Here is a 27,207-nt window from a genome sequence, read left to right on the forward strand (position 1 = left end):
TATGCTGAATTCACCAAATTGATTACCATGCTTCCCATTGGCCAATGGCCCTAATTTTTTGCGTGAAGCTTGTTTAACATGTTAGCTATCACTGATAATTTTTGTGGATTTTTACAATCCATTTTCGATTTGATTCATATTTTTTCTTGCTGCCTAGCATATTAGAGTTCCATAGGTATAACCTTTAGCATTTATGTTACCATATCCTCATAATTAATCCAATGGACATGAAAATTGATAGCATAATTCCTGACACATTAATGTAGCTTTTGGCTTTGGTCCTACTGATTTATGATGCACCATTGCTGTTTACCATCTAATTGAAGTTGGTGCATAATTTGGACTTCATTTGATGTAGTTTTTGCATGCTGTACCATGTTTAATTAATTCCCATTGATCTACTAGTCCAAATGATTTGAAATTTAATATGTGGCTTGTTGAATGCCTTCTGGTTAGGATAGAATTTTTGTGGATTTTTTGGATCCTTTTTGACATGTGGTTGGATATGATCTTGCTGGTTGTTTGTATGAGACTCAACATTGCTTCATTTGCCTTCTAGGTTGCATAATTTAAAATAGGAACATAGTTTGAATATGGGACCAATTGGGATCCCTTTGTATTTGATATTACTTGGTTTTCATCATGAATTGGCTGCTGTTTTAGGATTTTTCCATCTTTTTGACCCTAGGCTAGTCCTAGTGGTCATAGTACTTACCTTTGAGTGTGATTGTACCTTTTCAGGTTAAAGATAATGATTAAGGAGATTTGCTCCACATTATGGATTGTGTTACTTGACACATATGACTAATGTATTTGTTTTGTAGGATGTTGGTTCATGTGAGCCTTGTGCTATGCACCTCATTATGTGTATAATTGTACTTGGTTAATTGATCATTATATTGTTGTCTGTTTGTGAAAGTAGATGCTGATTCTGTTTGACTTTTGTACAGGTACCTTTAGTTGCTCAATTCCTTGCGAACTTTTGCTTTGCGTTGCTTAAGCAACTTGCATTGAGGTAGGTCTTCTTGACTTCATGTAGTCTGGAGACCCGGCTGCTACCGGGCCGGGCAAATAAATGTCTGAAGTCCTCCTTAAGAGGCAATGATTGTGTTTGTTTATTTTTAAGCCCAAGCAGGAAAAGTCCTTCAAGTAAGGCAATTGGTGGAAGGTAGGGACAAGCAACCTGTCCCCCACTATTCAGTGAGTCTTCTCCTTGCTCCCATTACATGGTTGTAGCATTGAGATCAAAAGCCCAAGATCCTGTGCAGTGCACATTGAGTCAGAGTCATCGAGTATAGAAGGGTTCCCCCATTCTGGACCCATGCTCATTTGTCAGCTCCCCCTGGTTAGGGATATGAGCTGTGAGGTCTGATCCTCACTTCACCTCTTCATCTGCTTCACCTTAGCCTCGTAATGGCAAGGTTAAGAGCAAAACCAGCCTGTACAGACGACTCGCTTCGGCGGTCAAACCCCGTTGATTGAGCCTCTTGTTTGGTTATAGTGGGTGTTTTGTGATTATTTGATTGACATGTTTGTTTGAGATGCCTGTTCTCATTTAATGTTGATATATGATTGTATGCTTGTGTGCTAGCTTCTTTCCTGGTTAGGTTAGTTTGCTTATGCAAGTAGGATAGAAAACCGAACTTAGGGTTAACGATGCATGACAACATTAGGCTCGAGTCTCAGCTCCCTAGTTGTGTATCTTTCCCCGGTTTCTGGTTAGCAATTTAGTCCCTTTCAGGGGAACTACATCGCCCTGATCCTCGTGCCAGACGAGGTATGTAGGCAGGTGGTCGTGCGAGACCACTCCGGGCAACCTTTTTCTTTTTTGCGTGTGTTTACTTGTTATCTGATTATGTATGTTTGGGTTCGGATGCCGACGTAAGCCCAGGATTGGCTGTCGAGCTCCATGTTTGCCCTTTTGAGTGTGTTTTGGTTCGGATGCCGACGTAATTCCATCCAGTGGTTGTCGGGCTCCATGTTTGCCACCCTTGTTTGTTTTTGTTGTTTTGTGTTGTTCGGCGGGCGTAAGCCGAACTACAGTGGCTCTGATTCTTGTTCCAGACAAGATATGTAGGCATAAGGTGCGATACCTTACCGAGCCCCTTCTTCTTAACCCCACCTGTGTGATCCGGTAGCGTGTGTGTGTGATGTATGTTTATAGCAACCTTATCTTTCTAGAGCGTGGATCCCGTCGAGTACGACGGACGTGAGGGGTGCTAATACCTTCCCCTCGCGTAACCGACTCCCGAACCTTTTCTCTCTGGTCGCGAGACCATGTCTTTCCAGGTTTCTCTGAGCGTTTCCTTTCCCTATCTTGGGATAAATAACGTTTAGTGGCGGCTCTGTGTGTTTTTATTTTTAGGCTCGCCGGTTGATTTTTCGCAGGATGCGACAATATTCAAAATAACACATAAAAAAAACATAAAAATAATATCAGATATAAAAATAACACATACAAAATTATAAGACGTACCGATTAGTCGTTGTGTTACCCAAATGTAGGACTCGATTAATCCATGCTCCAACAAATCTATGCCTATGTGGAGTCAACCATGTGTCTTTCACATAATTAATAAATCCACTATAATCAACACATGCTTGCTCAAGTTGATGCAACCGCTGACCATACTCAACCTCATCACTAGCCCAGACAACTTTCATCCATAATGTGTCTATCGTCTTTTGCAGGTCATTCACCACATGTTGTTTGCATTTGGCACCAACGTTTTTGTTAATGTGAAATCTACATAGCAAATTAATCGAGTTGGGAAACACAACTTCAATTGCTTTCATCAAAGCAAGATCTCTATCTGTCAAAATCACTTGTGGACACATGTCTTTCTTCACAAACAACTCTTTTAATTTCTCCAGTACCCAGCAAAAATTCTCTGTTTGCTCAGACTCCATATACGCAAATCCAACAGCAAAAGTCAACTCAGTCGATGTCATGCCAACAATTTCAAACAAAGGTTGTCTATATTTGTTTGTCTTGTAGGTGTTATCCATAACTAACACAATCGGAAATATATTCAACAACTTAACTGAATCAGGATGTGCCCAAAATATCTCTCTCACCACTTCCGAGTCATCCTGTTTTCTACTCCAATACACATATCCTGCATCCTCAATAAGCTTAAACAAATGTTGTATCTCACTCCTTGGACCTCTTATCTCTTTTTCTATCACACTCTTATGCTTGTATACTTGCGTAATCCGAGTGACATTCTCAGGAAACTTGTCTTGCAAGGAAAGCAAAATGTTTCTAGGTGCTACATGTCTCTTTGCCAAATCAGCGACATGTTGCTTCTCATTTGTGGTCAACCTACCAATAAACGAATGACCTTCTAATCTATCAGGTAAACCATGATTATGTAACCCACATTTTACATCAATCTTCCAACCAGATCCATCTTTCGCCGGAGTCGACCTGATTTTAAATGGACATCCACATTTCTTGGAAGCACTTTGGGTACCACTATCACTAATCTTGTGTTTCCCACCTTTATCACAACCAAATATTATTTTGTTACTTCTCCCTCTCTTCCCCGTTTCAGTATCTGAACGACTGATAATAACAGTTACTTTATTGTCGATTCCAACCTTTTTAATCCATCTGATAACCTCTTCTCGTGTACCAAATCTTTTCGTCGTCATAAACGCATCAGTAGTATCTACACATATTTTGGGAAGATTTTCCATTTCTGTAAAAAAAAAAAAATTAAAAAAAAAAAAATAAAAAAGAACGTACCGGAAGACTTTAAGAAAGACTTCCGGAACACACATAATGCATACCGGAACTCTTTGGAGAAGAGTTCCGGTATGCAAATTTTTTTGAATTTTTTTTTTATATGAACCGGAACTCTTTCCTTAAGTGTTCCGGTTTGCTTTTTTTTGTGTTCCGGAAGTCTTTCCTAAAGTCTTCCGGTTTGGAAAAATACATACCGGAAGTCTTTTTGCAGGAGTTCCGGTGCGAGGGGTGTGAAAGTGTAATTTTTGCAATTTTCAACCGAATGGTAAAAATGAAATGGTAAATTGGTTAAAACCAATTAAGGATAAAATGAGAATTTTTAAATTTTTGTAGGGTTATGGGATTAATTGTAGGGGTACAAGGTAAAATTTTCCATTTATCCTTATACCCCTACATTTTATAAAAAATACCAATTTTATCCTTATATATTTTTTAATAATTTATTATTTTATTATTTAAATAATTTTTAAATTTTATTTTACATACCGGAAGACTTTGTAAAAGAATTCTGGTAGTCATTTTTCACGTATTTTTCAAACTTTTTTTATGTACCGGAAGACTTTACAAAAGAGTTCCGGTACACAAAAATTGACTACCGGAACTCTTTTACAAAGTCTTCCGGTATACAAAAAAAAGTCAAAAAATGTTTGAAAAATGAGTACCGGAACTCTTTTGCAAAGTCTTCCGGTTCACAAAAATTGACTACCGGAACTCTTTTGCAAAGTCTTCCGATACACAAAAAAATGTTAAAAAAATATTTGAAAATGACTACCGGAACTCTTTTGTAAAGTCTTCTGGTACATAAAATTTGACTACCGGAACTCTTTTGCAAAGTCTTCCGATACACACAAAAAAATATTAAAAAAATATTTGAAAAATGACTACCGGAACTCTTTTGCAAAGTCTTCCGGTACATAAAAAAATATTAAAAAAATACTTGAAAAATGACTACCGGAACTCTTTTGCAAAGTCTTCCGGTACATAAAAATAAAATTTTAAAAATATTTAAAAAATAAAATAAAAAATTAATTAAAAATATATAAGGATAAAATTGGTATTTTTTATAAAATGTAGGGGTGGAAGGATAAATGTAGGGGTATAAGGTAAAATTGTCCCTAATCCATCATACTAAGCGCCATATGCTGAAAAAGAACAAAGCAAATGAGAAGAAAAGTGCTTATGGAAAAGTGTTTAACATGCTTTGACTACTATTCACCGTTAACCTCAATCGCGTTGAAGCACAGGACAACGCTCGAACGGATCGTACCAACACCACCATGCTCATCCGTCTCTCAACCTCGCACCTAACAATCGTCATCGCCATTCACTGATGCTTCACGGCTTAGGATCGTTCATCAATCAGTTCTGACGCGGTATCTCGACATTTCGTAGCCCAACGATTCGACTCTTACAAGATGAGTAACAATAGTTATTGTATTCTACGGTGCCGAATCGATTTTTTAATCGCATCGAATCAGTAAGAGAGGGAGCTTACCCGAGTGAATCGGTCATTACTTTGGCGGAGCCAGTTGTGCACGAATCTGAGCCTCGACCGGATTATGGTATCGGATTCTCGCAGGATCGTTGAGCGGCGAAAACTAGAGGATCGACATTGACCACAAGGAGATCTTGCAGGTATTTGGAAGAAGGTTGAAGGCTAGGTATGTTGTGAATCCTGCGCGCATGAAAGAGGAATGGAGAACTTTCTTCAATGTGGAGGAAGAGGGTGGAAGAACTCTTGAAAATCGACTCCAGGAAAAAAAACAAATTTACTATGAGTCTCTCAATTTATAACTTGAATCTTAAGTTCAATCTCAATTGCAAATGTCGCGTTTCATATTTTGTTTATCGTTTACGCCTCGCTGCATTGCGTTTCGAAATGGAAATCAAGCTGCATTTTTATTTCCGGCGTTGCGTTTTGATTATTTTAATTTGTTTTTTAATTTGATATGTTGCAGCTTGGTGTCGTTGGTTGTGGATCGCGTTGTTGCGTGTTTTGGCGGCTACTGGTTGGCTTGCGTCGTTTGCAGCATTTGGATGCCGTTTTGATTTGCTGTTGCATTCTGTTGGTTTCTTCTGCAGTTTGGCACCTGCGTTTATACTTGCTTTTCCACCTGCAAATTGCTACTTATTTTTTCGTTTGGCTTATTGGATAATGTAAACTGTTATTGGATATGGGATTATGAGATTTAATTGATAAATGGTTAGAAATAGATAAATGTGACTATTTGGTTTAATGAATGATTTTATTATGGGATTATGGAATGGAATTGAATGTTGGTTAAGTGGATTGGATGTTAGAATAGGCTGAAAGTGGATTTGGCCCACTAACATAATCAAGTCAAAAAAGAAAATCTAGTAAATGAAATGGAATGTCAAATTTAATTCGAAATTAAAAACAATAATTTCTAAAATTAATCGGCTAGAGTAAAATGATGAAATGGTTATGAAATCAAACTAATCCTCAAGAGTCAATTTGAATCTCAAAAATCAAATTTTGAATTAAAATCAAGTTTTTAATTAAAAAAAATCCATTCAAAACTTCTAGAATTAATTTGAAAAAAATGAAATGATTACGGATCACATGATTAAAGATTTAGAGGTTGATGGTTGACTTTGGTCAACTGGTTGACCAAAAAGTCAATAGTTGATCAAATGTGTATTCTCTTATGTACAATCGAATGGGGATCACAATATCCTGAACCAAACGACTTATATCAATGCTATGAATCAAACCAAGTGAATATCCACCAAACAACAGGTCATGCACAAGATCCTTGACTAGCAAGGCCATGAATCAGGGCTTCAATCCATATGATGTGCAATGCCATGAACTTCAACCCAGTTTGAATTTTATCAACCCCAAACCCTGAATCCGTGATACTTGTTAGTAGATGTTAATCATGAATGAATGGTGAATATGAATGAGACATGAATGAGGGTAGATAACTCAAGTTACAGGTTAGATGAAAAACAAAAAAGGGAGGGCAAACTTTAGGGTATGAAAAGTGTGAGGAGGGGTGTAAGTGAGCAAATGAAGTGGTGGAAATAGCAAAAACAAACTCACGACCCAAAGGCCCAACACCAATAAAAAACAAACAAACAAAAAAGAAAATAAAAAACAAGTAAACAATATGAGTAGATGGGGCGCTAATAGTAAAGGCCCAAAGAAGACCCAATGCACAACCAACCCAAAAGAGGCATGAGGGAGTCAATTGGCTTGACTCAACCTCAACTTCATGATCAAGATGTCTACAGATCTAAAGAGTGGAGACCATGCGAGCATATGACATGGTTGAAAGGGTCAAGCATGGAACCCAATCAACCAAGGCCTCGTTAACATATCTGATGGTTATGCAACAAGCCACATGTTATCAGCGTGTATGCAAGCAATACGATGAGGGAGAAGCCACACAAAGGTAAGAGGACCTCACTTGGGAGGCATTTCCCCATTTCTTCTTCTTCTTCCCCTCTCTCTCTCTCTCTCTCTCTCTCTCTCTCTCTTTTCACCTTGGTTATTTGTTTCCTCTCTCACCCAACCCATCGTATAAACAACCAAACACATCACCTTTTTCCAAATAAAAAGATCAACGCGATGGCAAAGTGATGAACACAGATGAGCATTCATCATATTCATCCCACCATTTATACATTTTATAAAAAACACCCCAAATTTGGAAACTAGTCAAAGCAACCTTAACCAAAATCTTACTCTAAGCATGAATTTGTCCCTAATTTAACCAAACAACCTTCAAATTCATAAATTCAAACATATTCCTTAATTAAACCCCGGGTTTAAAAATTCATCACTTAGCTACAAATGACTACAATTCAAGGTAAACAAAAGTACAGTCAACAACAACCATAAGCAGAAAGTAAGGAAGTCGCAAGAAAAGGAGAAGAAAACCTCACATGAGTTTTGAAACTTTGGCGAGACTCCGACCAACCTTAGGTGAGTTCTCTGATCCTTCCTCTCTGATTCATTGTGTTACTATTGAGATCTTTTCTCCTTTTACTATTTCTCCTTTCTTTGTGTGTTCTGATGCGTGAGTGATGAGAGGCGTGATATTTTGAGCTAAAGTCTTACTCAAGTTCAAATGTTGAACTTTAAAGGCTTTTAGGTTGAAGAGCTTTGGTGAGGGTGTGTGATTTTTTGCAACGATTCAGGGTTTTTTGTTGGTTGTTTAGAGAGTGAGCAAAAGGCTTAATTTACTCTAACACGCCCTTCTTTGTGAACCGTTGGATGTGAGAGTTAGTTTAAACAATGAGATAGATATGTCCATCACAAACGTGTCCACTCAACCTACTATACTGTTAGCTGATCATTGAGGATCAGAGATGTTGAGATATCCCCAATAAAAAAACCATGCGTCGATCACTATCGTTGAAGTTAGTTGGTGAATCTTATGAAGCACTCTTCAGTCTCCTTTTCGCCAATAAGATTTACTGCCAGAATGTGGAGTTGGAGGCCAATTCCATCATAATGGTTTTAGGTTTATCGAGAAAGATAAATCTTAAAGATTATAACCAATTCCTCTTTCTTAAGTCATAATTTTTTACTTCTTAATTTTATATCTATTAGATGTTTGCAGACTCATAAACAAGGAAGGAAATTTCTTAATGTACCCTATATATTACTTAGGCACCACGTGAAAATACTAAAATTCCCCCAGATTTCGAAGATGTATCTCCGGATGCACTCCGAGTTCATAAATTTCTAACTTAACGTTAAAATATTTCAGAGACGCATCTTCAAACGTATTTCAAAGGTGCATCTTCGAAAGGTATTGGATCTTAAATTGCGCTCTAACCCTTCTCCTTCCTCATTTATAAAAGAACTCAAAACTTTCTCAAACTCTCTCAAAATGTTTTCCATAAACCAAGTCCAAAATCAAAGAAACAAGCCCAAAGGATCTTCAATTAACATCAAAGACATAAGAGACATCATCCAACAGTGAAGCAAATTCAATATTTGTAAGTTTTTGATGTTTTAATAAGGTTTTTGAGTTTTTGTGTAAATGAGTGGACAATGATGATTTAGGTAAGAAATAAGTAGGAATTGTAAGAATGGTAATTTATACACACTGTAAAACATGTTTGTTGGTTGAAAATCACGATCAAACTGTTAATTTTGGGGTTTGCATGTCTTCATTGTCGTCATTGAAGGACATGAAAAGTTGTAGAAAATTTCGGAGATGCATCTCCGGAATTTTTTGATGTTTAGTTTCCCAGTAACCGAAAATGCATCTTTGGAAATTCTCAGTCTGTTTGGTTTTTGATTTTCTTGCTTGTAGTGTTGCTTGTATTAATCGTCCTATTTACTTACAAACATTATGGCTAATGGACATGATAGACAGAAACACGTGAGGATTGTACATCATGCATTAGGTGGTGGGAGAATAGTCAGGTTTTGGAGGCTCATGCTCACTCTAGCCATGCATAGGCATCTACTTCTATGGCTCATGTTTCTCCATCTTCTTCTTCCCGTAAGAGATGGGTTTCGCCTACCGATGCATCACTTCCTCCATCCTCCCACAAGCAACAGGTTCCACCTATTCAGGTGCTAGAGGTACCCGAGTCATATGTGGTACTTGATGCACTAATGCCACCTTCGGAGAATGATGCTTTTGAGTAAATGCACCTCCAACTTCTGATGCTTCTATGCCAGTGCCACCTTCGAATAGTGATGCTGCTGAGGATAATGTGCCAAAACCACCTCAGGCATTTGGAAGAGGCTCTGTAGAGTTGTCACAACTGCCTATGTACCTAGACCATACTGCCAGACACACCTGGGGCAGAGAAGTAAAGTTAGTTGGATTCATTTTTTTAATATTTACTTTTATTATTATTACAAGTTTCTGACATATATTTATTTTTCTACATGGTCGTGATCCGCTGAAGATTATTAACCATGGCGGAAGATTACTGACTTGCCTCAGTCGAATGAGGAGTGGTTTCAGGTTGCTTTGTCCCTAACTGGGATGAAGGACTCGTGTATGGCAGGTTATATTACGGTAAACCATGGGATGCTTAATGCATTCATGGAGAGATGTCACGCCAAGACGTCGTCATTTCATCTATCGACTAGAGGGAATCTTCTAGATCATGAGAGAATTAGCAAAGACGAGGCACTCGAGATGATGGTAGACTCTGAAAGCATACCTACTATATTTGGTTGGCACTATAATTTTTATGGGCAAGAGTGTCACTTATGTGGTTGTCGTCTATCTACGGTACTTCAAGGACTTTGAGTGGATCCATGAGTATAACTAGGGCCCTACTTATTTGGTCTACTTGTACTAGAAGTTATTAGAGGGCTGTAGGTGAAAGACGAAACATGTCACATGCAACATCACACTAATGACAACAAAGTTTATTGGTCTTTTAATGTTTTTGTGTCAATTTCATTTCCTCTTTGCAACACCGTTATTGATGATTCGTGTCTTCCAACACTTTTCAGGCTTGGATGCTCCAACACTTCTGGCATATCTCCAATTGGACGGGTGTACCGACTTACACTAAGAATATGCTGTGTGCTTATGCATTTTCCCCGCTCAGAGGGAACTAGGCGATAAAGCCATTCATAGTGTATATTGACCGCTTGGTTGCCAATGACATGCACTTCAATAATTATGTTGATCACCGTGAGACGCGACCATTTGACGCCATATTGCTATACTCGAGATGGCTGGCTTGCAGATTACGTATCAGTGTTCCTCATTTGCCCAAGTGTATGATACGATAGTTCGGTTACACTCAGACCATTCCCAAACACCTTGTTGTCTCTGTGCCTTCTACTTTGACATGTAGAGAGATAAATGTTATGTTTGATGATCATGCGAGTCATCTGGTACCGGAGAAGGCACAAAATACCATAGTTGAGAGCGTCTGGAGCTACGTCGACGGGTGCATCAAGTGATTCTTCAGGGTGTCACATTCATATATGGTGCAGGCTGCTCTAGGAGATCCTCCGAGGGCAGCTCATCAGTAGGTACTAGAGGAAGAACAAACACTGTTAGATCATGCTTGTGATGTCTTAACTAGATGTCATTGCATAATGGAGATTGCACAGACAAACATTGATAGAGGTACCTTCCCTGATGGGTCTGATGTGAGACAGGTCCTAGATGCCATCATGGCGGAGACACGATAGACATTGATGTACCCGAGACAACACCGGAGAACAAGAGATATTGAAGGCCGAGGAGTCCGAGGAGACGTAGTCCGACATATGCAGTAGTGCAGTAGTATATAGTAGTTGTATTTTGGATTCATTATGGATTGTATTTTATTGTCACTTCATGCTACTTTATTGTTTATTTCGATTTTATTTATGTATGTCATATTTGGATCATATGGATTTATCTATGTCATTTTTTGCATATCGATTGTATGATTTAAATCTCATCACATAACAAGGTACATAACGTTTATAAATCCCCATCTTCATCTGAATAAACATAAACAAAAGATAACCTGCAATGTTCTAATAGGGTACACAAATGTGTCTTCGTAAACCATAAACGAAGATGCATCTCCGAAACAATAAACATGTAAAATGCCTTTAGAATTGGATGTATGATATATATTTTAAAATATTACAGAGATACATCTCTGAATTAGTTAACGTTTAGATTTTAGACAAAATACGTCCAGAGATTTATCTCCGAAATTTAAATGAGATTTTAGATTTTTTAGAGGGTATTTTTTCACCTCATAGAATGAGATAAGAAATTCCAAAAAAAAAATATTATTAATGAGAATGTTTTAAGTTGTTTAGATGATACGTGGATCGAAAAATCACCCTCTTTTTAAAGCCCAATTCTTATTCTTGACCTAGTTAAGATATTAACCTTTTTCTTTTAATATGGCTATGGTATTTAAACAAACCTTAAAATATTTGATAAATTTTAAAAAACGTACATGATGGAAAGAAAGAAATGTACAGTCTTTAAAATGAGGACACTATAGACATGATAGATTGCTATTTGTTTATTAAAAATTAATGTTTGGATGGAAGTTACCTCAAAAAGACCATACAATTTGGAGAGTACTTCTTTCTCTATTGTAGATATCAACAACATAAATTCTTTATAAAATATACTACCTCTGTCTTTATACACAAATCTCTATGGATCAAATCATCATAGTTAAGAACGTTATTAGTTTTTTTCTTTAATAAAAAAAGAGTTATTAACCATATTAAATTCTTAACAATTATAATACTAATAATTGTTTTGGTACAGCCTTCTAGAGGGATAATTAATTTGTATTTTTATTATAATATTTATATAAGTTTTTAAAAAATATAATATAATTAGTATAAAAATATTAAAGGAATTTTATAAGAAGAAATAAAAATATCACAAGAAAAATACTAAGTTTAAGACATATTTAATATTTATTTTTATTTCTCTTATAGTAGTAAAATCTAAACATATATTTAACCCTTATAAAATTACAAGCATTTATTAATTATTTATTAAAGCTATTCAAAATTTAAATGTAATTACTTTTAATTCATCTTTTAGAAAAATACTTATTTGTAAGAAAAAGTGAAAATAAAAAAGGAAAAAATAAATTTCAACTATTCATAATCTACCACTATCCCATAATTCATATTAAAAATAAAATTAAACTTATAATAAATTAAAACTTATTCTTTAAAATAATGACATCCATATATTTTTATTCTTCTCCTTCAAATTATTTCGTAATAAATAACAGTACTCTAACATTCTATTAAATAAAATATTTCTAATCCTAAAAATAGTTTTCCTAAAATAGAAAGAAAGAAACTGAATAACTTTTTTTATAAGTAAAAGTTCTTTAATTTTTCAAAGAATTAAAATAGATTTAACATTAATACTAATTTACACAAAAACTTTAATAAAAAAATTACAATTACACGTATACAAAAAAATATAATAATCTCTCACATGATACCGTAAAGTGCTCAAGTAAATAACTGTCACTCGTGCACAGCTTCGTAATTTTTTTTTAAATATTGACTAATTAAAACCAAATTATATTAATTAAAATTAAAGAATAATGACGTGGAAAAAAGTTAAAATTTAAAAAATAAAAAAGCGAGAGTTTGTTGCGGGGAAGACTTAGTACTCACGCAGCGTAGTGTTAGTTAGTTTTTATTCTCTACTCTATTTGTTATGGTGTGTAACATACACCTCCGGTTTTCCAGTATAAATCTTCAACCTTTGCATGCTTCACCAACTCTTTAAAATCAAAATCCAAATTTGAGATCATAGATTAAATGCAATTCCAATTTTCACTCTCCTATTATCATTCCAAACCCTAACCATAGGATCATCAATCTAATTTTATTCTATTTATTCAGAGTTTCTTTTTCTGTTTTCTGATTTCACTTTTCAGTGTTTCAGTGAGTGATAGAAACCATTGTTGAAAACGATGATAGAGAACGTGAAGGATGATGGAAGAGAGCTTGAATTGTTGCTCAATGAGATCCCTCGGGTAACATCATCATCATCTGACGATGATTTTGTTAATCCTTACCAAAGTCTTGATCGTTATGGTAATCATGATAATGATTACGATCACGATCTTGTATCATCATTTGTAATGAAACAGAATCAAGGAAACTATGGTAATGGTAATGGTGTTAGGGGTTATGATGAAGAGGCATTGAAATCACCTGTAACTGTCAGTGGTTTTTCAATGCAATCTGAAAACGGTTCTTCTTCTAGCTTTTTTTCTGATTATGGAACACCAACACCACCTTTAATGGAGGATCCTAAATCAACAACCACTGCAATTGGAACTGGAGCCGCAGGAGCCGGAACCGGGACCTTCTATAACCCTAATAATCCTGATTTCAGCCACGGTACTGATAGGTTTGTTGATTTATGTAGCAATTTCAGTAGAATGTACACTAGTAATCAACAAGATAACCCTAGTGTAGATTATAATAGTCATAGGAATGGTTTTTTGGATTCTGATTCTGTGAGGTTTCAATCCCATCTCTTGAATAACCCAATCCGTCGCCGTGGAGCTGAAATTAGTTCTGCATTAACACTAGATTACGGAGTGGCTAATTCATTTGGATCGTCACAGTCTTGTTCAGCGCGACGCGAGCGCGGCACTATATACTCTCATTTGAATGGCTTTGGTAATCCTGTGGATTCTGCATTAACACGAGATCATGGGGTGGCTAATTCATATGGATCATCACAGTCTTGTTCAGAGCGACCCCATCGCGACACTATATACTCTCAATTGAATGGCTTTGGTAGTTCAGTGGATTCTGATTCTGTGAGGTTTCAGCCCCCTTTCTTGAATAACCCTATTAGTCATCGTCGAGCTGAAATGAATTCAGCATTTGCTCAAGATTACGGAGTAGCTAATTCATTTGGATCATCACAGTCTTATTCAGGGCGAGATTATGGAGTAGCTAATTCATTTAGATCATCACAGTCTTATTCAGGGCAATGCGAGCGCGACACTATGTACTCTCAATTGAATGACTTTGGTGCTTCAAGTTCAACGGGTTCCTCTTACCACAGAAGCCAGCATTATAGAGGAACCCTCGGACATGAGACGGCTGCACCGTACTTTAGTAGAAGAAATTCAGTTGTTCATGCTCCACTTCATTCACAGAACTATGGAATGAATTACTCGCAAGAACCTGGAACTTCGAGATTGCCTTTTCATTCCCTTGGTACTGATTTTAGGCCTAGTGCTAGAGTTGTGCTACCATCAAATGCTAGAAGAATCCCACAAGGAAATATAGATATGAATGCTGTTAGAAGGGAGGGGAGCTTCATCTTACAGGGTGATGAGGGATTAAGTTATGTTGGTGCTGGGAGTTCTGATCGTTCGGATCGATGGTGTCAAAATGCTGCACGTGAATTTGGCTTTCCTAAGCATCTATATAAGTCAGAAGTAGACATTCAGCATCCGGTTATGGGAGCCTGTGAAACTCCTAGGAGTTCTAGGATTGGTTCTCCATTCACTCTGCCACCTAATTATAATTCCCTGTCGGAAGCTCCATTCACTTTGTCACCTAATTATAATTCCCCATCTCCATTCACTTTGCCACCTAATTATAATTCCCTGTCAGAAGCTCCATTCACTTTGCCACCTGATTATAATTCTCTATCGGAAGCTCCATTTGCTTTGCCACCTAATTATAATTCTCTGTTGGAAGCTCGAGGGAGCATATATTTAATGACCCAGGATCAAAATGGCTGCAGGTACCTGCAAAGAATGTTTGAAGAGGGGAGAATAGAAGATGTTCAAATCATATTTGACGAGATCATTGGTCATATGGTTGAACTTATGACGAGTCCTTTTGGAAATTATCTTATACAAAAGTTGTTAGATGTCTGTAGTGAAGAGCAAAGGATGAAGATCATAATCATGGTGATCCAGGAGCCGGGGCAGCTTGTGGAAATCTCGTTAAATGCTCACGGGTAATCATGCAATTTTTACAAGTATTGAGATAATGAGTTTGGCTCCTCTAAAGTGAATAAGTGAGCAACTCACTTTAGACGATGAAAAGTGATTAATACCAACTATTGAGAATACATCGGTTGTTGGTATTACATTACTTAGCTAATCATTATTCAGGAGTGTGTTGAAATATCAACTTTTTTTTACTTTACTATTTATTCACTTTACTAGAGTCAAATCATGAAATAATTTATTGATTGTCTAATGTTGAACTTGACTTCATTATTCTCCACTTCTCTCAGCACCCGTGTTGTTCAGAAGCTGATTGAGACTCTCAAAACCGAGCAACAAACTTCATTAGTTGTGTCGGCTCTTGAACCGGGATCCCTGACCCTCATAAAAGACCTTCACGGTAATCACGTGGTTCAGCATTGTTTGGAATGCCTAAGCAATGAAGATAACAAGGTATGACTTGTTTTTCAAATCATTTAGGCAGATATGTTTGTGCAATGATTGATATTTTGTTGTAGAAAAGTTACATTTTTCTGTTGTTTTGCACTTAGCAGTTTATCTATGTTGCTGCTGTCAAGTATTGCGTGGACATTGCAACTCATCAACATGGATGTTGTGTTCTACAAAAATGCATTCGTTATTCAAGCGGGGAGCATAGGGAAATTCTTGCTGCAGAAATATTTGCTAATGCTCTTTTGCTAGCTCAAGATAAATACGGGTAACTATCAAAAGCACATTACTTAAAAATATAAATTTCTGGTAGAGATATCTAGTTTATTTTCTGAAGTGAATTATTCACTTTAATAAAGTAAAGTCCATAGTTATAACATGTTTATTCAATTATGGAATTTCTTAAACCATGTGATGAAGCAATGCACTTGAAAATTACTGATCATTTTTCTCTGTTTTGGGAATTGTAGTGCACAAATCAAATAATAAATTCAAGTTGATCACTTTTATTGGAGGGATAATTCTACATCAAATTTTTTCCTCATATTTTGAATTCATGTTATACTTTCAAACTACGGGATGAAGTCTTGCTTCCCTTTTTCATTTTCCAACCCTTTGATCTCTTAATCCTTGTTCTCTTATGCAGAAATTATGTTGTTCAATGCACCTTGGACTTAAAAATTGCATCTGCTGCCACAACTTTGACTCTGCAATTTGAAGGTAGTTACGCACACATGTCAATGCAGAGGTACAGTAGTCATGTGGTTGAAAAATGTCTTGAAGTATTCAATGACGAGCAAAGGGCGGAAATCATTCATGAACTGCTTTCTGATCCTCACTTTGACCAATTGCTTCAAGATCCACAAGCAAATTATGTCATTCAGAAGGCTCTTCGATGTTCTGAGGTTTGTTCACACACTTCATTTTCTGTTTCATAGTCATGTCTTAGCATTTTCGGGCTTGATCAATGATCCTTATGGTTTCTCTTATTTAGATTTGACTTTTGAGGAGCTAAATTTCATTACTGATAAGTTTTGTTTACTTCTACACTAGGGCCATGTGTATAATTCTCTGGTTGAAACAATTGAGTCCTACAAAACAATTTGTCGAAATAGCCCGTACTCGAAGAAGATTTTCTCCCAGAAGCTTTTGAAGAAATGATGTACATTGGCCCTTAGCATTTATCATTATAACTATATGCATTGTATGGTTATTTAACTGTAAGTTGGGATGCTAGTAACCATACCGATGATCCGAATCTATTTAGAATCACTTATCCATCTATCTGCTCAGCAAATTTTTGAAAAGAGAGACATTGAGCAGACAGTTTTGCTCTCATTTGAATTATGAATGTACTATTTTGTTGTCTTGTATGATTTCAAGTTGTTGGATTTTATCATCCTGTTAATTATGATTATCTCGCTGGCTGAGAATGTGTACTGTGTAACTTGCTGTTATTGTAAAAACAATTTCTCATTATATCATGTTTCGATATTCTGTGCACGTGTTTATGTACAAAAAAAAAAGACAAAGTTCATTTAGAACTTTTGTTTATTGCATTAATGCTTTTTGTTTAATTATTTAAAGCATATAATCCCCATTTTTCTTTTAAAATGTTCCATTTGCATATTGTATTGCTATTTATTTGTCCTTTTTATAGTTGATTGGATGCAATGTTCATTATTAATATTATTTTTATTTATTTATGTATTACTTATTATTTTTTTATTGTAGAGACTGATTGATGGAATAAAATAGTAAAATATAAATATGTAATTGATTCTTGAGAAAATGGGTGATGCATTAAATGTATAAATTTATTTTATATTGTCAATCACGATAATGCATCTCGTCAAATAAAACTGTAAATTTTAAAATACTTATATGACATGACAAAATGATATATTTTTATTGGATGATAGTGTAAAACATGTTGATCAATGACGACCATGTATCCCTAAATCAATAAATTTTAAAATAGTTGTATGACATGATAACATGATATATTTTTATAGATAGAATTGATCTAATAAGATGCCTGAAATATTAAATTTGTAAGAGTCTATATATTTTAAGGACCAATTTTATTATAAATTAATTTTTCAAAAATGTAAAAATAAAATAAAATAAAAATAGCATATTAAAATCAAACAAATAAAATTATAAAAGAAAACTAAACTATATTTCCTGATACCATTTTTATAATTTAAAAATGACTAGGACGAGAAAAGAGGAGGAGATTCGAAAATAAAGTCATCACAAGTGGTAATTAAGAAATTATAAAATACAATTATATGAACGCACGTGCCTACGATAGAACGAAAAACCACCAGACGCGTGTCCAGAAATAAAACCGAAATTCCACGTGGGCCAATAAAAACTCAGTAACGGATCGGATCTTAAACACCCACCTCCTAACCACGAACTATATTTTCCAACCATTTTCATGCCACGTGTCGGTTTTTGCGTGATATCTCTTATACCTAAATTAAAAAATCAAATAAATATTTTAAAAAAAATAAGAAAACAAAAATTTCTTCGTGCAAGTTGAAGTGGGATAGGAAAGAAAGAAGGGTCTGGAAAGAAAAGGAATCCCAATTCCCAACCCAAACAACGCTTGAAGTGAAAAAAAGCTCTCAATAATCACTTCTTGCTGATTTCACGTTTTGGTAACTTCGCTTTCTTCTTCTCTAGTTTATGAATATGAAGAAAACTTTGACTCGAGAAGAAACATGTCTTCAACTCAGCTTCTTCGTACTTTTCTTTTTTAAGATTAATTTTATGATTATGTACTTATATTAAAGTTAATTAAGCTAACTAGATTCTAAATCACTCTGGTTATATCTTTGAGATTTGCTTTTATTGTTATTATTATTTAAGTTAGTAGTTATGGATTCATGCTTTTGAATTTAATTGCTGTGATTTTTATTCTATTTTTTTACTTTTTTTAAGTTTGATTTATGGAGTCTTGAATTTTTGATTTGATTAGAACATAGAAGTCTGGTTGGTGAAGTGTTTCGATGATAAGGAAACGTGGAAATGGATTTTCATTATTCTGGATCTTCAACTTTTGTTTGTTTATTGCTCTTTTTTTTAATAACTTTTAGTATTAGTTACTATTTTGTAAGTTGAAGTTGCTTGAACTTAGGGTCCGTTTGGTTTGACTTATTTGAGCTTATCTACTAGTATAAGCACTTCTAACATGGATTGGTAGACTTACGAAAACAACTTATTTTCATATGCTCTATAGGGTATCTTAAGAAAACAACTTGTATGTAGATTATAAAAAAAACTTTTTGACTTTATTTTTATTGTTATAAAAATAGCTTATCTATAAGTGCTTATGCTATAAGGTGCGAAATAAACTCTTTATCCAAACAAGATCATAGTACTCCCTCCGTCTCATAAAAACTGTCTTAAAATAATTGTCCTTTTACCATATCAATGCAACATTTATTATTATCTTTCCACTATCATACCCCTATTTATTAACTTTCGCTTTATCCAACCACGCTTTTAACTAAAATTAATAGGGATATTCTAGTAAATGGTATTAGTTTTATTATCAAAACCAATACTCCCATCATTTTCTTAAGAACCGTAAATTGTTCAAATAAGACATTTTTTATGAGACGGAGGGAGTAATATTTATTAACTATGCTTATGTTTAAAGTTTTCAAAGATGACACAGGTCAACTGAGATCTCGGGATTGGAAGTAGATGTTCTGTTCATATACGGCTATGTCGGTTGGCTATCTTTAGACTCATGATTCATAACAAGTGAACTATAAGTGTTAACCTGACAGTAAAAATTCAGTGAAGGTTACGAACTGTTAGCTATGTAGCACCGACACCTCTAAGAAAAGACGTGTCCGTATGAGACACCTGCACCGACACTTATGATTACATTTAACTTAATAGTTTTTTCAAATTATTATCAGTGTCGGGGTCATATTCGGGTGTTCGTCCTTCATAGACTGTTAGTAATCATAGATCTATGCTATTCATAAATTATAAACACAGTGGGTTTGTGAGTTCTGATTGGTTTAGGAAGTGTTTTAGAGATTGGATTTTGAAATTCCTCTACCATCACTGATGCGATACTAAGATCATATATAATTCGTATGTGTTTCTGCTATTATATCTTCACACCTGACACACGATGTAATTGACGTAGAACTTAACATGTGATTTCTTTCTTCTTGATATAAAATTTTTTTTCCTTAGTTGATTTTTCAGTTTTGCGATGTCAGGTAATTGATGTATTCTGTAATTGAAAAACATCTTTGATGACAGGTTTGCTAAATAGACATGACATTGGGTCAAGCATTGAACATATCATTAGAGGGGGATAGAAGATCCGTGAGGAATGTCAAATATCTGCATGTTTGAGGTATGAACTATGAAATACTTACGTAGCACCGTGGCTTGTATTTACTGTCTCCGCTTCAAATTCTGATCTTAGCACGACGCAGAACATACAGCCGGCCCAAATTCGTTTCCAATTATGAGCGCAAATATAATGGCATTTTCCTCGAGTCACCTTTGGACTCTGCTCTCATACAATTTTGTCAATCTTCATTCAAATTAAGACATGATTTTTTTATCCCGAACTTGTTTAGATGGTTGGAAAATATCTCAAACCCAAACTAGAGTAAGCTTGTTACATTGGTAATTTCACTGTATAAGATGCAAATTAACTACAAATTTCTTCTGACTAAAATCAGTTAGCAAATTATTACTGCATTGCACCGTTTTACTTTTCCTCTTATAAGTGTCACTTCTCATTTATAATAAACACACATTTTTTTACCCCGTATAAGTGCTTTTTTCTGCACCAACCAAAAAATTTCCTCATCTTCTTTTAGATAACCTGTCATTGAGAGTCATTTAGGTTAAAGATTTTTCAGCATAATTAGAGCTTGTTTCTTTTTTGTTCCAGTAACATATTCATTTAAATGATTTTCCTTTCATTGGCATCCCTATGGTGTGACATCTTTGGCTTTGTTCCCTAGTGAGCATTTCTAAGTACGTCATTCTAAATCAATGAAGTCAACATTGAGCAGTTTGTTGACCTGGAGAAATTGTGACAAATATGCTGACCTATTGCTAATGCTCAGTGGTAAATCTTGTAGATAATTGAAAAATGTGTATACTCATTATGCAAATCATTCTGTAATTTTATTGATGATATCACTATCTACGGACTTAATTTGACGTTTACATTGCTGTACTGATTATCTTCTAGTCTGTAGCATCATAACCTTAAAAGCAGGCTATTGTGCAATCTAAGTTCAAAAGTGCTACGGATGCAGAAGTGGCTTGGTAGCTATTAAATAAGACACCAGAAAGACTTCCCGTTAGAAACTTATTGTGGATTGGTGGTGGGTGTAGCTGATGCTACTGTTTATGTGAATTGCATAGAATACAATTCGTATTAAATGGTAAATTTGAAACTTATTGTGGATTGCTGTACTGATTATCTTGTTGTCAAACATACCAGTTCGATGTTTGCTATTTATCTCTTCATTGGGTTAGATTTTGTGTTTGTATGGATTTGCCACATCATGTCATGCGGGGTTACTATAAGGAATTTGCTAAATATCTATATTTGTGTTACAGTTTGAAGATAATGTGTGGGATAGATTTGATGAGATTGAGAATGATGATCTCATAGTCCCCCATTCTGGTAGCCCACACAATAATCAGTTTGTAATAGAGGGTGATGGCAGTAAGAAATCACTACACAAATTACGTGGTATAAGGAGTAGCAATCGTGTTAGTAGCTATGGTACTCTGGGTAAAGAGGAATTATACTTGCAAAATATGACCCAGAATGAAAGAATGCCAGAAAAGGATTCATGGTCTGAAGGTGTATTTTCTTCGTGTGACGGTGACTCATACAGAGAAGAAAAAAGGCTAACTTCGGATGATACAGGCATGTCTGACCATTTTTTCAAGAGCAGCAATATAGATTCTGGTGGCAGCGAGTTTTGTGCAGATGATACCGTCTCAGAAAACAAGTGTGTGGTGGAAGATGATAGTGCGTGTCAACATTCAAAAAACCACACATCTCAAGCTGATAATGAACTCAGCTTTCTTGATAATGATGGGTGGCTGGATATAGGAAACTTAGAAGATGTTGACAGGATGTTGTAAGAAACCCTCCAATTTGACAAAACTTTCCTCATCTTTCCCTTTGTCTGAAAAATTAATCAATTTGTTGCAATCATCATATAAATATCTAAATATCACTTTTAAATTGCAGAAGTTGTGATTTAACTTTTGGAATGGAGAGTCTCAATAATGAAGAGGAGTTCTGCTGGTTTTCTTCTTCGCATGGCGCTGAAGGTTCCGATGATGCATTAATGTCTGACTTAAAGCTTCATTGTGCAGACGTGAGTCCATTAAAAAACATATCAGGATACAATATGGATTCCTCCAAGGAAAATATTGAAGTTCTTCCGATCAATGGTTCGAACAGAAAGTCATCCCACGATGATAAGAAGATAAGATCTCAAATGGATGTGGATGTCAACGGTGTCGCTGCTTCATTATCAATGTTCAGTGAATCAGACACAAAATCCGGTCATAAAGATGCGTTGGTGCCCGAAGAAAAGGTTTGTTGGTTGCCTTTTATTTAACCTGGGTTCTGAATTCTTGAATTTCAAATTATGAAGCTATCATTTCGACGTGGTTTCTTTATTGGAACACACAGGGCTCATACAAATTTCCATATGATGATCCTCTCAAAGGCACATGACAATAATTTTGACACGCGCCTATGACCTCATAGGTCATATCTTCTAGAATGGGTTTCAGTCTGTCTCTAAATATGATCATAGACTTATCCACAAGGTTTATGATTTAGAAAAAAAAATTAAACCTCCACCCTCATTTTTTAATTTAAGGAATTGAAATAATGAAATTCTTCAGAAATTAAAATATTTAAGTATATAGTTTTCCTAAGATGGTTTTATGGCATATTCATGGCCTAATTCTTTTTATCCTGATTATAGTTCGAACTAATACTAAGTGTGCATTTTGGGAAATCTAGTAATCACACCATTTGTCGTGAATAATGTTTTTTCATGTTTCACTATTTCACTAAATGGGAAATTGTGCTTGACCATTGTGCAGGACTCAAATAAATTCTTTCATTTTGAGGGTAATTTGTTGGGTTTGTCGTGTTTACAATGCAAGTTTGATTGCAAGGGTGGGTTAGTTTTTGAATGCCTGGTGTATTTTATTAGTGCGAAACCGTAAACTGAATTAATAAATTCTTTTTTAATTTGTATATCACCAACAGTTTCTTTATATTACATTTGCAGAAGAAGCTTCCAAAGTCATCATCAGCAGGAAAGCGAAAAATTGGCAATTCTGTTCATCTTTATACTCCTCCTGAGCAATACGGAGATATAAATCAGCAGTTTGGAGCCTCTTCTAGTGGAGTTACTTCTCTTGATAGTAATCAGAAGCAAAAGCAGAACATAGATTATGATTCTTTAGGCTGCATACAGACACAAATTCATTTAACGCACCCAGGCTTTAGTCATGGTCCAAATCACACTTCCCTCTCTTCGTCTTTCTATGGACCAGGAGCTGAGCTTGATGGACATCGACCTCCTTTTATACAATCATCTTATGCTTCAAACACGGAGAGTTATCACGGTCATTCTTCGGAGGCTTCTGCCTTGGAAACAAATGAGAAGAGGGAAAAGTATCATAACCATGATGAACACCTTGTAAGTAGGAGTTTCAAAAGTGAAAGAAGGACAAATGAAATGCCATTTTACAGTCCAGGTTCTTCTCAGTTGGTAGCTCATCAGTTTGAAAATGAAAATGAAGGTCAAAGTAAAGTTCGAGGGGTTAGTCTAGGATTTTCATCAGAAATAGATTCATCAACTGTACAGGAAAGCTCACCCATTAGCTCTGCTCTTGACCAAAACTCGTTTGAAGCAAATAGCTTTTACCACCTGCAACAGTTGTTGGATCAGGTATTAGAATCTTTTACGATGTTCAAGTTTATAAAAGCTTTTTTTGTTTATATTTCTTTTTTCTTATGTTCATTTTTAATTTCAAAACTGCCACCTGTTTTTACTTTGTTTCAATGAATTTTTTTTCACGTTTTTCCTATACAAAATTTTGAAAACAGAAAACACAAGAAAACAAGATAAAGTTTTTTGTAATTTAAAATGAAAATTGAAAATAATTTTTGTAAACTGAACGATTACCTATGGTTATTACCTATATATGTCACTTATCATTGAAAATCAATCACTTTGTTTGATTGCAGTTGGATATTAAAACCAAACTGTGCATAAGGGACAGTTTATACCGCTTAGCTAAGAGTTCTGAGCAAAGACATACTAATTCAAATGCAGATGGCATCATTGGGGATGGTACTGAAGCATTCAAAGACACAATGACGCAGGATGCAAGCAGGTACTGTTCACTTTTATTACATCAGAATTATCTCTCTCGATAACATGGTAGCTATTATGAAGAGATACCAGAGTTTGAGTGATTGTGTAGCATTATTTCGAGTATTGCTAGTTGTTCGTTCTGTTTATCTGCAATATGCAGTGCTTCTAAAAATATTATTTTCTGTCATTCAGGTGTACAGGGTTCATGGATATTGAAACCAACACAAATCCGATTGATAGGTCTATAGCACATTTATTGTTTCACAGGCCCACCGATCAATCAACGATGCTTCAAAACAATATTGCACCTTTCAAATCTAGTGCCGTGGTATGCTTTCATGAATTTTGACATGTTTCGGTAAAGTATAACGCTATTGTTTGGTCCTAGCCTCATTTTCTGGTTTAATTGACAGATACATGAATCAGCTATCAATCCAGTAAAGGCTGAGAATCAGGTCTTTCAGGAAGATTTTTCTACCGATGCAGAGAAAAAGCTTTTAGGGGGTTACACCAAATGAATGTGAAACCAGGTTTAGCACATCATGTTGTTGTAGCTTATAGTTTTCATGCCATCGTATAAGATGTTGTATAATCATTTTAAACCTACTTAGATCCCATTTTAAATTTGTGATCCAGTTTTGCATTGAATGCCACGACACTGATGTACATTTGTAATTCGTAGCGTGATACCGATGCACATTTTACATTTGTGCTGATCATAAGGGAGAAATATATGATGTATTGTAATGGGTTTAAGTCTTCATTTAGAGACATAAACAAACATGCATAGAAGTATGTAACTTTATTCTTTTGGAGCACTATACCTTGATACCAAAAACAAAAGGAACAATGTGTTTTAGGTTTAGATATCCAATCTACGATAATCTATCTATCAATCTATCTTTCATCTCCGATAAAAATCCCCGAGTTACTAGTTGAAAAGGAATCATCGGTCAGAGACCTATCACAAGAAACATCATCGTCGTCTTCAGACATCAAGTGTATCTGTTGTATTTTCTCGACTTCTCTAACCACCTCTTTCATCTCAGGACGTTTCTCTGGAAACCTCTCGATGCATCTCATTGCTATCTGCAACAACCTTAACATTCCCGGAAGAGCACTCTTTTGACAAGATATTTCTTTATCAAATATCTCAGCAGTCCATTCTTCTCTCACAGCTCTATGAACCCAACTACAAAGATCCACACCATGAGTCCCTTGCGGAGCTGAGCAGAGAGAAACTTTTCCAGTTAGGATTTCTATTAAGAGTGATCCATAGCTCCAAACATCTGATTGCATTGTAACTTTTCTTGCATAACCATATTCAGGTGATTTGTAAACAACCATGTGCTGAGCTGCAATTGGTTGTGCTATTAAGGAGGAAAGGCTAAAGTCAGATACAAGAATTGAATTGTTTTCATCAAATAGTACATTTGATGACTTCAAATTTCCATGAGGGACTATGTTACGGATCTTGTTGTTGAGGTGAAGGTACTCTAGTGCTCTAGCAACTCCTCTTGCCACTGATAATCTTGAGTTCCAATTGAATGGAATCCTGTTTCCATCTCTTCCATCTGAAAGAAAGTGATGCAGAATTTGGTTACCATTATAATATTATGTAAAATCTTAACATGCACATATGTTTTTATTTCTTTCGGGTGCTTCGTAAGCTGTAGAAGAAGCATCACATATAACCTAAAGTGGACTAATGCTCGAAAATTGTTTGAAACTTTAATAGTGATCATACCTTGGTAGTAGAAACCTCATGATATTACTCGTCCTTAGAACCGAAATTAAGATGCAAACAATGTTGGTTCAACAAAAGTAAAAGAAAACTAATATTAGGGTTTCAAAATTCAACTTATATCTATCTTCTTTTATTTTTGTCGAATCAACACTTATCAGATCACTATCGCTATTATATTGACTAATTAAATTGTTTTATTCAGTATTTTTTCTGGTCTTAAATATAAGAAAATATGTATTTCTCTGATCTTGTGGACACGGTTAAGGTAAAAACTCATAATGAAAACTAAAAAAGAACCGAGTTGATGTAAATTACCATGAAGTTTGGAGAAAAGATTTCCATTCTGTGCATATCTATAAAGCATAAGCTTCTCCTCTCTTGAATGGTAGTAAGCAAGCAAAGGCAACAAATTAGGATGCCTAAGATCAGAAATCATTTTCACCATCTTAGCAAACTCCTCCTTAGTGAAAGGTTTCAAGTCCCTTAACCTCTTAACAACAATGTTAGGTCCATTACTCAACATAGCCTTATAACTATTCCCCATAATTCCATGTCCTAATGCCTCAGCAGAAGCTCTAAGAAGTTCTCCCATTTGAAACTTTGTCTCATCATTAAAAAACATAAGTTCCTTTCTCTCTTCCACTGTCATCATTGTTGTCCCTTCTCCTATCTCAATCCTCTTCTCAATACTTGTCTCAACATCTTTCTCTTGTTCATAAGACATGTTATCAATGTGCCCTTTCACTATTCTATTGAGTTTCTTTGATGTGTTGTAGTAAAGAATCAATAGCAATATAATTGCAAGAAGAAGAACCACATTGAGAATTAATAATAAAAGATTTGAATTGTTTTTATTACTTGAAGGTTGTTTATCTTGAGCTTCACTATTATCTTTGGGGTTCCCTTTAGGTTCTTCTTGAGCTATAGCAAGAACTGAAAAAGTCATAAGTTGAAGAACAAAAAGGGGAAAAAACACCATTGTGAAGTTGAGATTGAAAGAAGTGTTGTAGCTATGGCATGGAAAATGGATTATTAGATACACTTCTATGTTGAATGTAGTACAGTACTACCTAATTAGTCATTCTAGTTGAAGACAATAACAAGGGTATCTATGTTTGATATTCTTTTGATAATATCTAGAGATATTATGTATGATGTAATTTACTATATAGTTTGATGTAATACAACCTTGGACATGTCGTGTAAAGCTGTGTATGAACTTGGAAAAAGTTTGGATTCTTGATGCTATGTTTCTTAGTTTGGACGGCCATTATTGTCTTAGTGTGCAATTAGTGTTGGAAAATATAATATATGAGAACCATTTCAACTTATATTTGTATTGAGGTTAGTTAATATTAATTAGGATTCATGCAGGTAAAAATATATTAAGGGTT

At 35.2% G+C, this 27,207-nt stretch overlaps 3 protein-coding genes across 10 annotated transcripts; 2 read left to right on the plus strand and 1 right to left on the minus strand.

The window, feature by feature from the left end:
- The first annotated feature begins 12,916 nt into the window (after positions 1-12,916).
- LOC127084675 (uncharacterized) lies at positions 12,917-17,143 on the plus strand. The gene is made up of 5 exons (XM_051025173.1): positions 12,917-15,198; positions 15,481-15,643; positions 15,745-15,908; positions 16,287-16,545; positions 16,694-17,143. Exons 1-5 carry the CDS (start codon positions 13,178-13,180, stop codon positions 16,799-16,801), a joined length of 2,715 nt encoding a protein of 904 aa, XP_050881130.1. The 5' UTR covers positions 12,917-13,177; the 3' UTR covers positions 16,802-17,143.
- A 998-nt stretch (positions 17,144-18,141) lies between these two features.
- On the plus strand, positions 18,142-24,871 carry LOC127084686 (protein LNK1). 8 transcript variants are annotated; one of them, XM_051025198.1, is made up of 9 exons: positions 18,142-18,309; positions 19,937-20,762; positions 20,889-21,084; positions 21,263-21,795; positions 21,909-22,260; positions 22,972-23,637; positions 23,937-24,085; positions 24,259-24,394; positions 24,480-24,871. In XM_051025198.1, the coding sequence occupies exons 3-9, from the start codon at positions 21,082-21,084 to the stop codon at positions 24,582-24,584; spliced, it is 1,944 nt and encodes a 647-aa protein (XP_050881155.1). In that variant the 5' UTR covers positions 18,142-18,309; positions 19,937-20,762; positions 20,889-21,081; the 3' UTR covers positions 24,585-24,871. The 8 variants fall into 8 exon arrangements, with proteins under 8 accessions (XP_050881155.1, XP_050881139.1, XP_050881147.1 ...); XM_051025208.1 differs by having other exon boundaries at positions 18,175-18,309; positions 19,937-20,033; XM_051025223.1 differs by having other exon boundaries at positions 18,175-18,309; positions 19,937-20,033; positions 20,896-21,084.
- On the minus strand, positions 24,806-26,887 carry LOC127084735 (probable inactive receptor kinase At2g26730). Its single transcript, XM_051025244.1, has 2 exons — positions 26,129-26,887; positions 24,806-25,640 (listed from the first exon to the last, which is right to left on the minus strand). Exons 1-2 carry the CDS (start codon positions 26,790-26,792, stop codon positions 24,964-24,966), a joined length of 1,341 nt encoding a protein of 446 aa, XP_050881201.1. The 5' UTR covers positions 26,793-26,887; the 3' UTR covers positions 24,806-24,963.
- Between the last annotated feature and the right edge of the window lie 320 nt (positions 26,888-27,207).

The sequence above is a fragment of the Lathyrus oleraceus genome, chromosome 1, assembly GCF_024323335.1.
Source record: "Lathyrus oleraceus cultivar Zhongwan6 chromosome 1, CAAS_Psat_ZW6_1.0, whole genome shotgun sequence".
Taxonomy (NCBI): domain Eukaryota; kingdom Viridiplantae; phylum Streptophyta; class Magnoliopsida; order Fabales; family Fabaceae; genus Lathyrus; species Lathyrus oleraceus.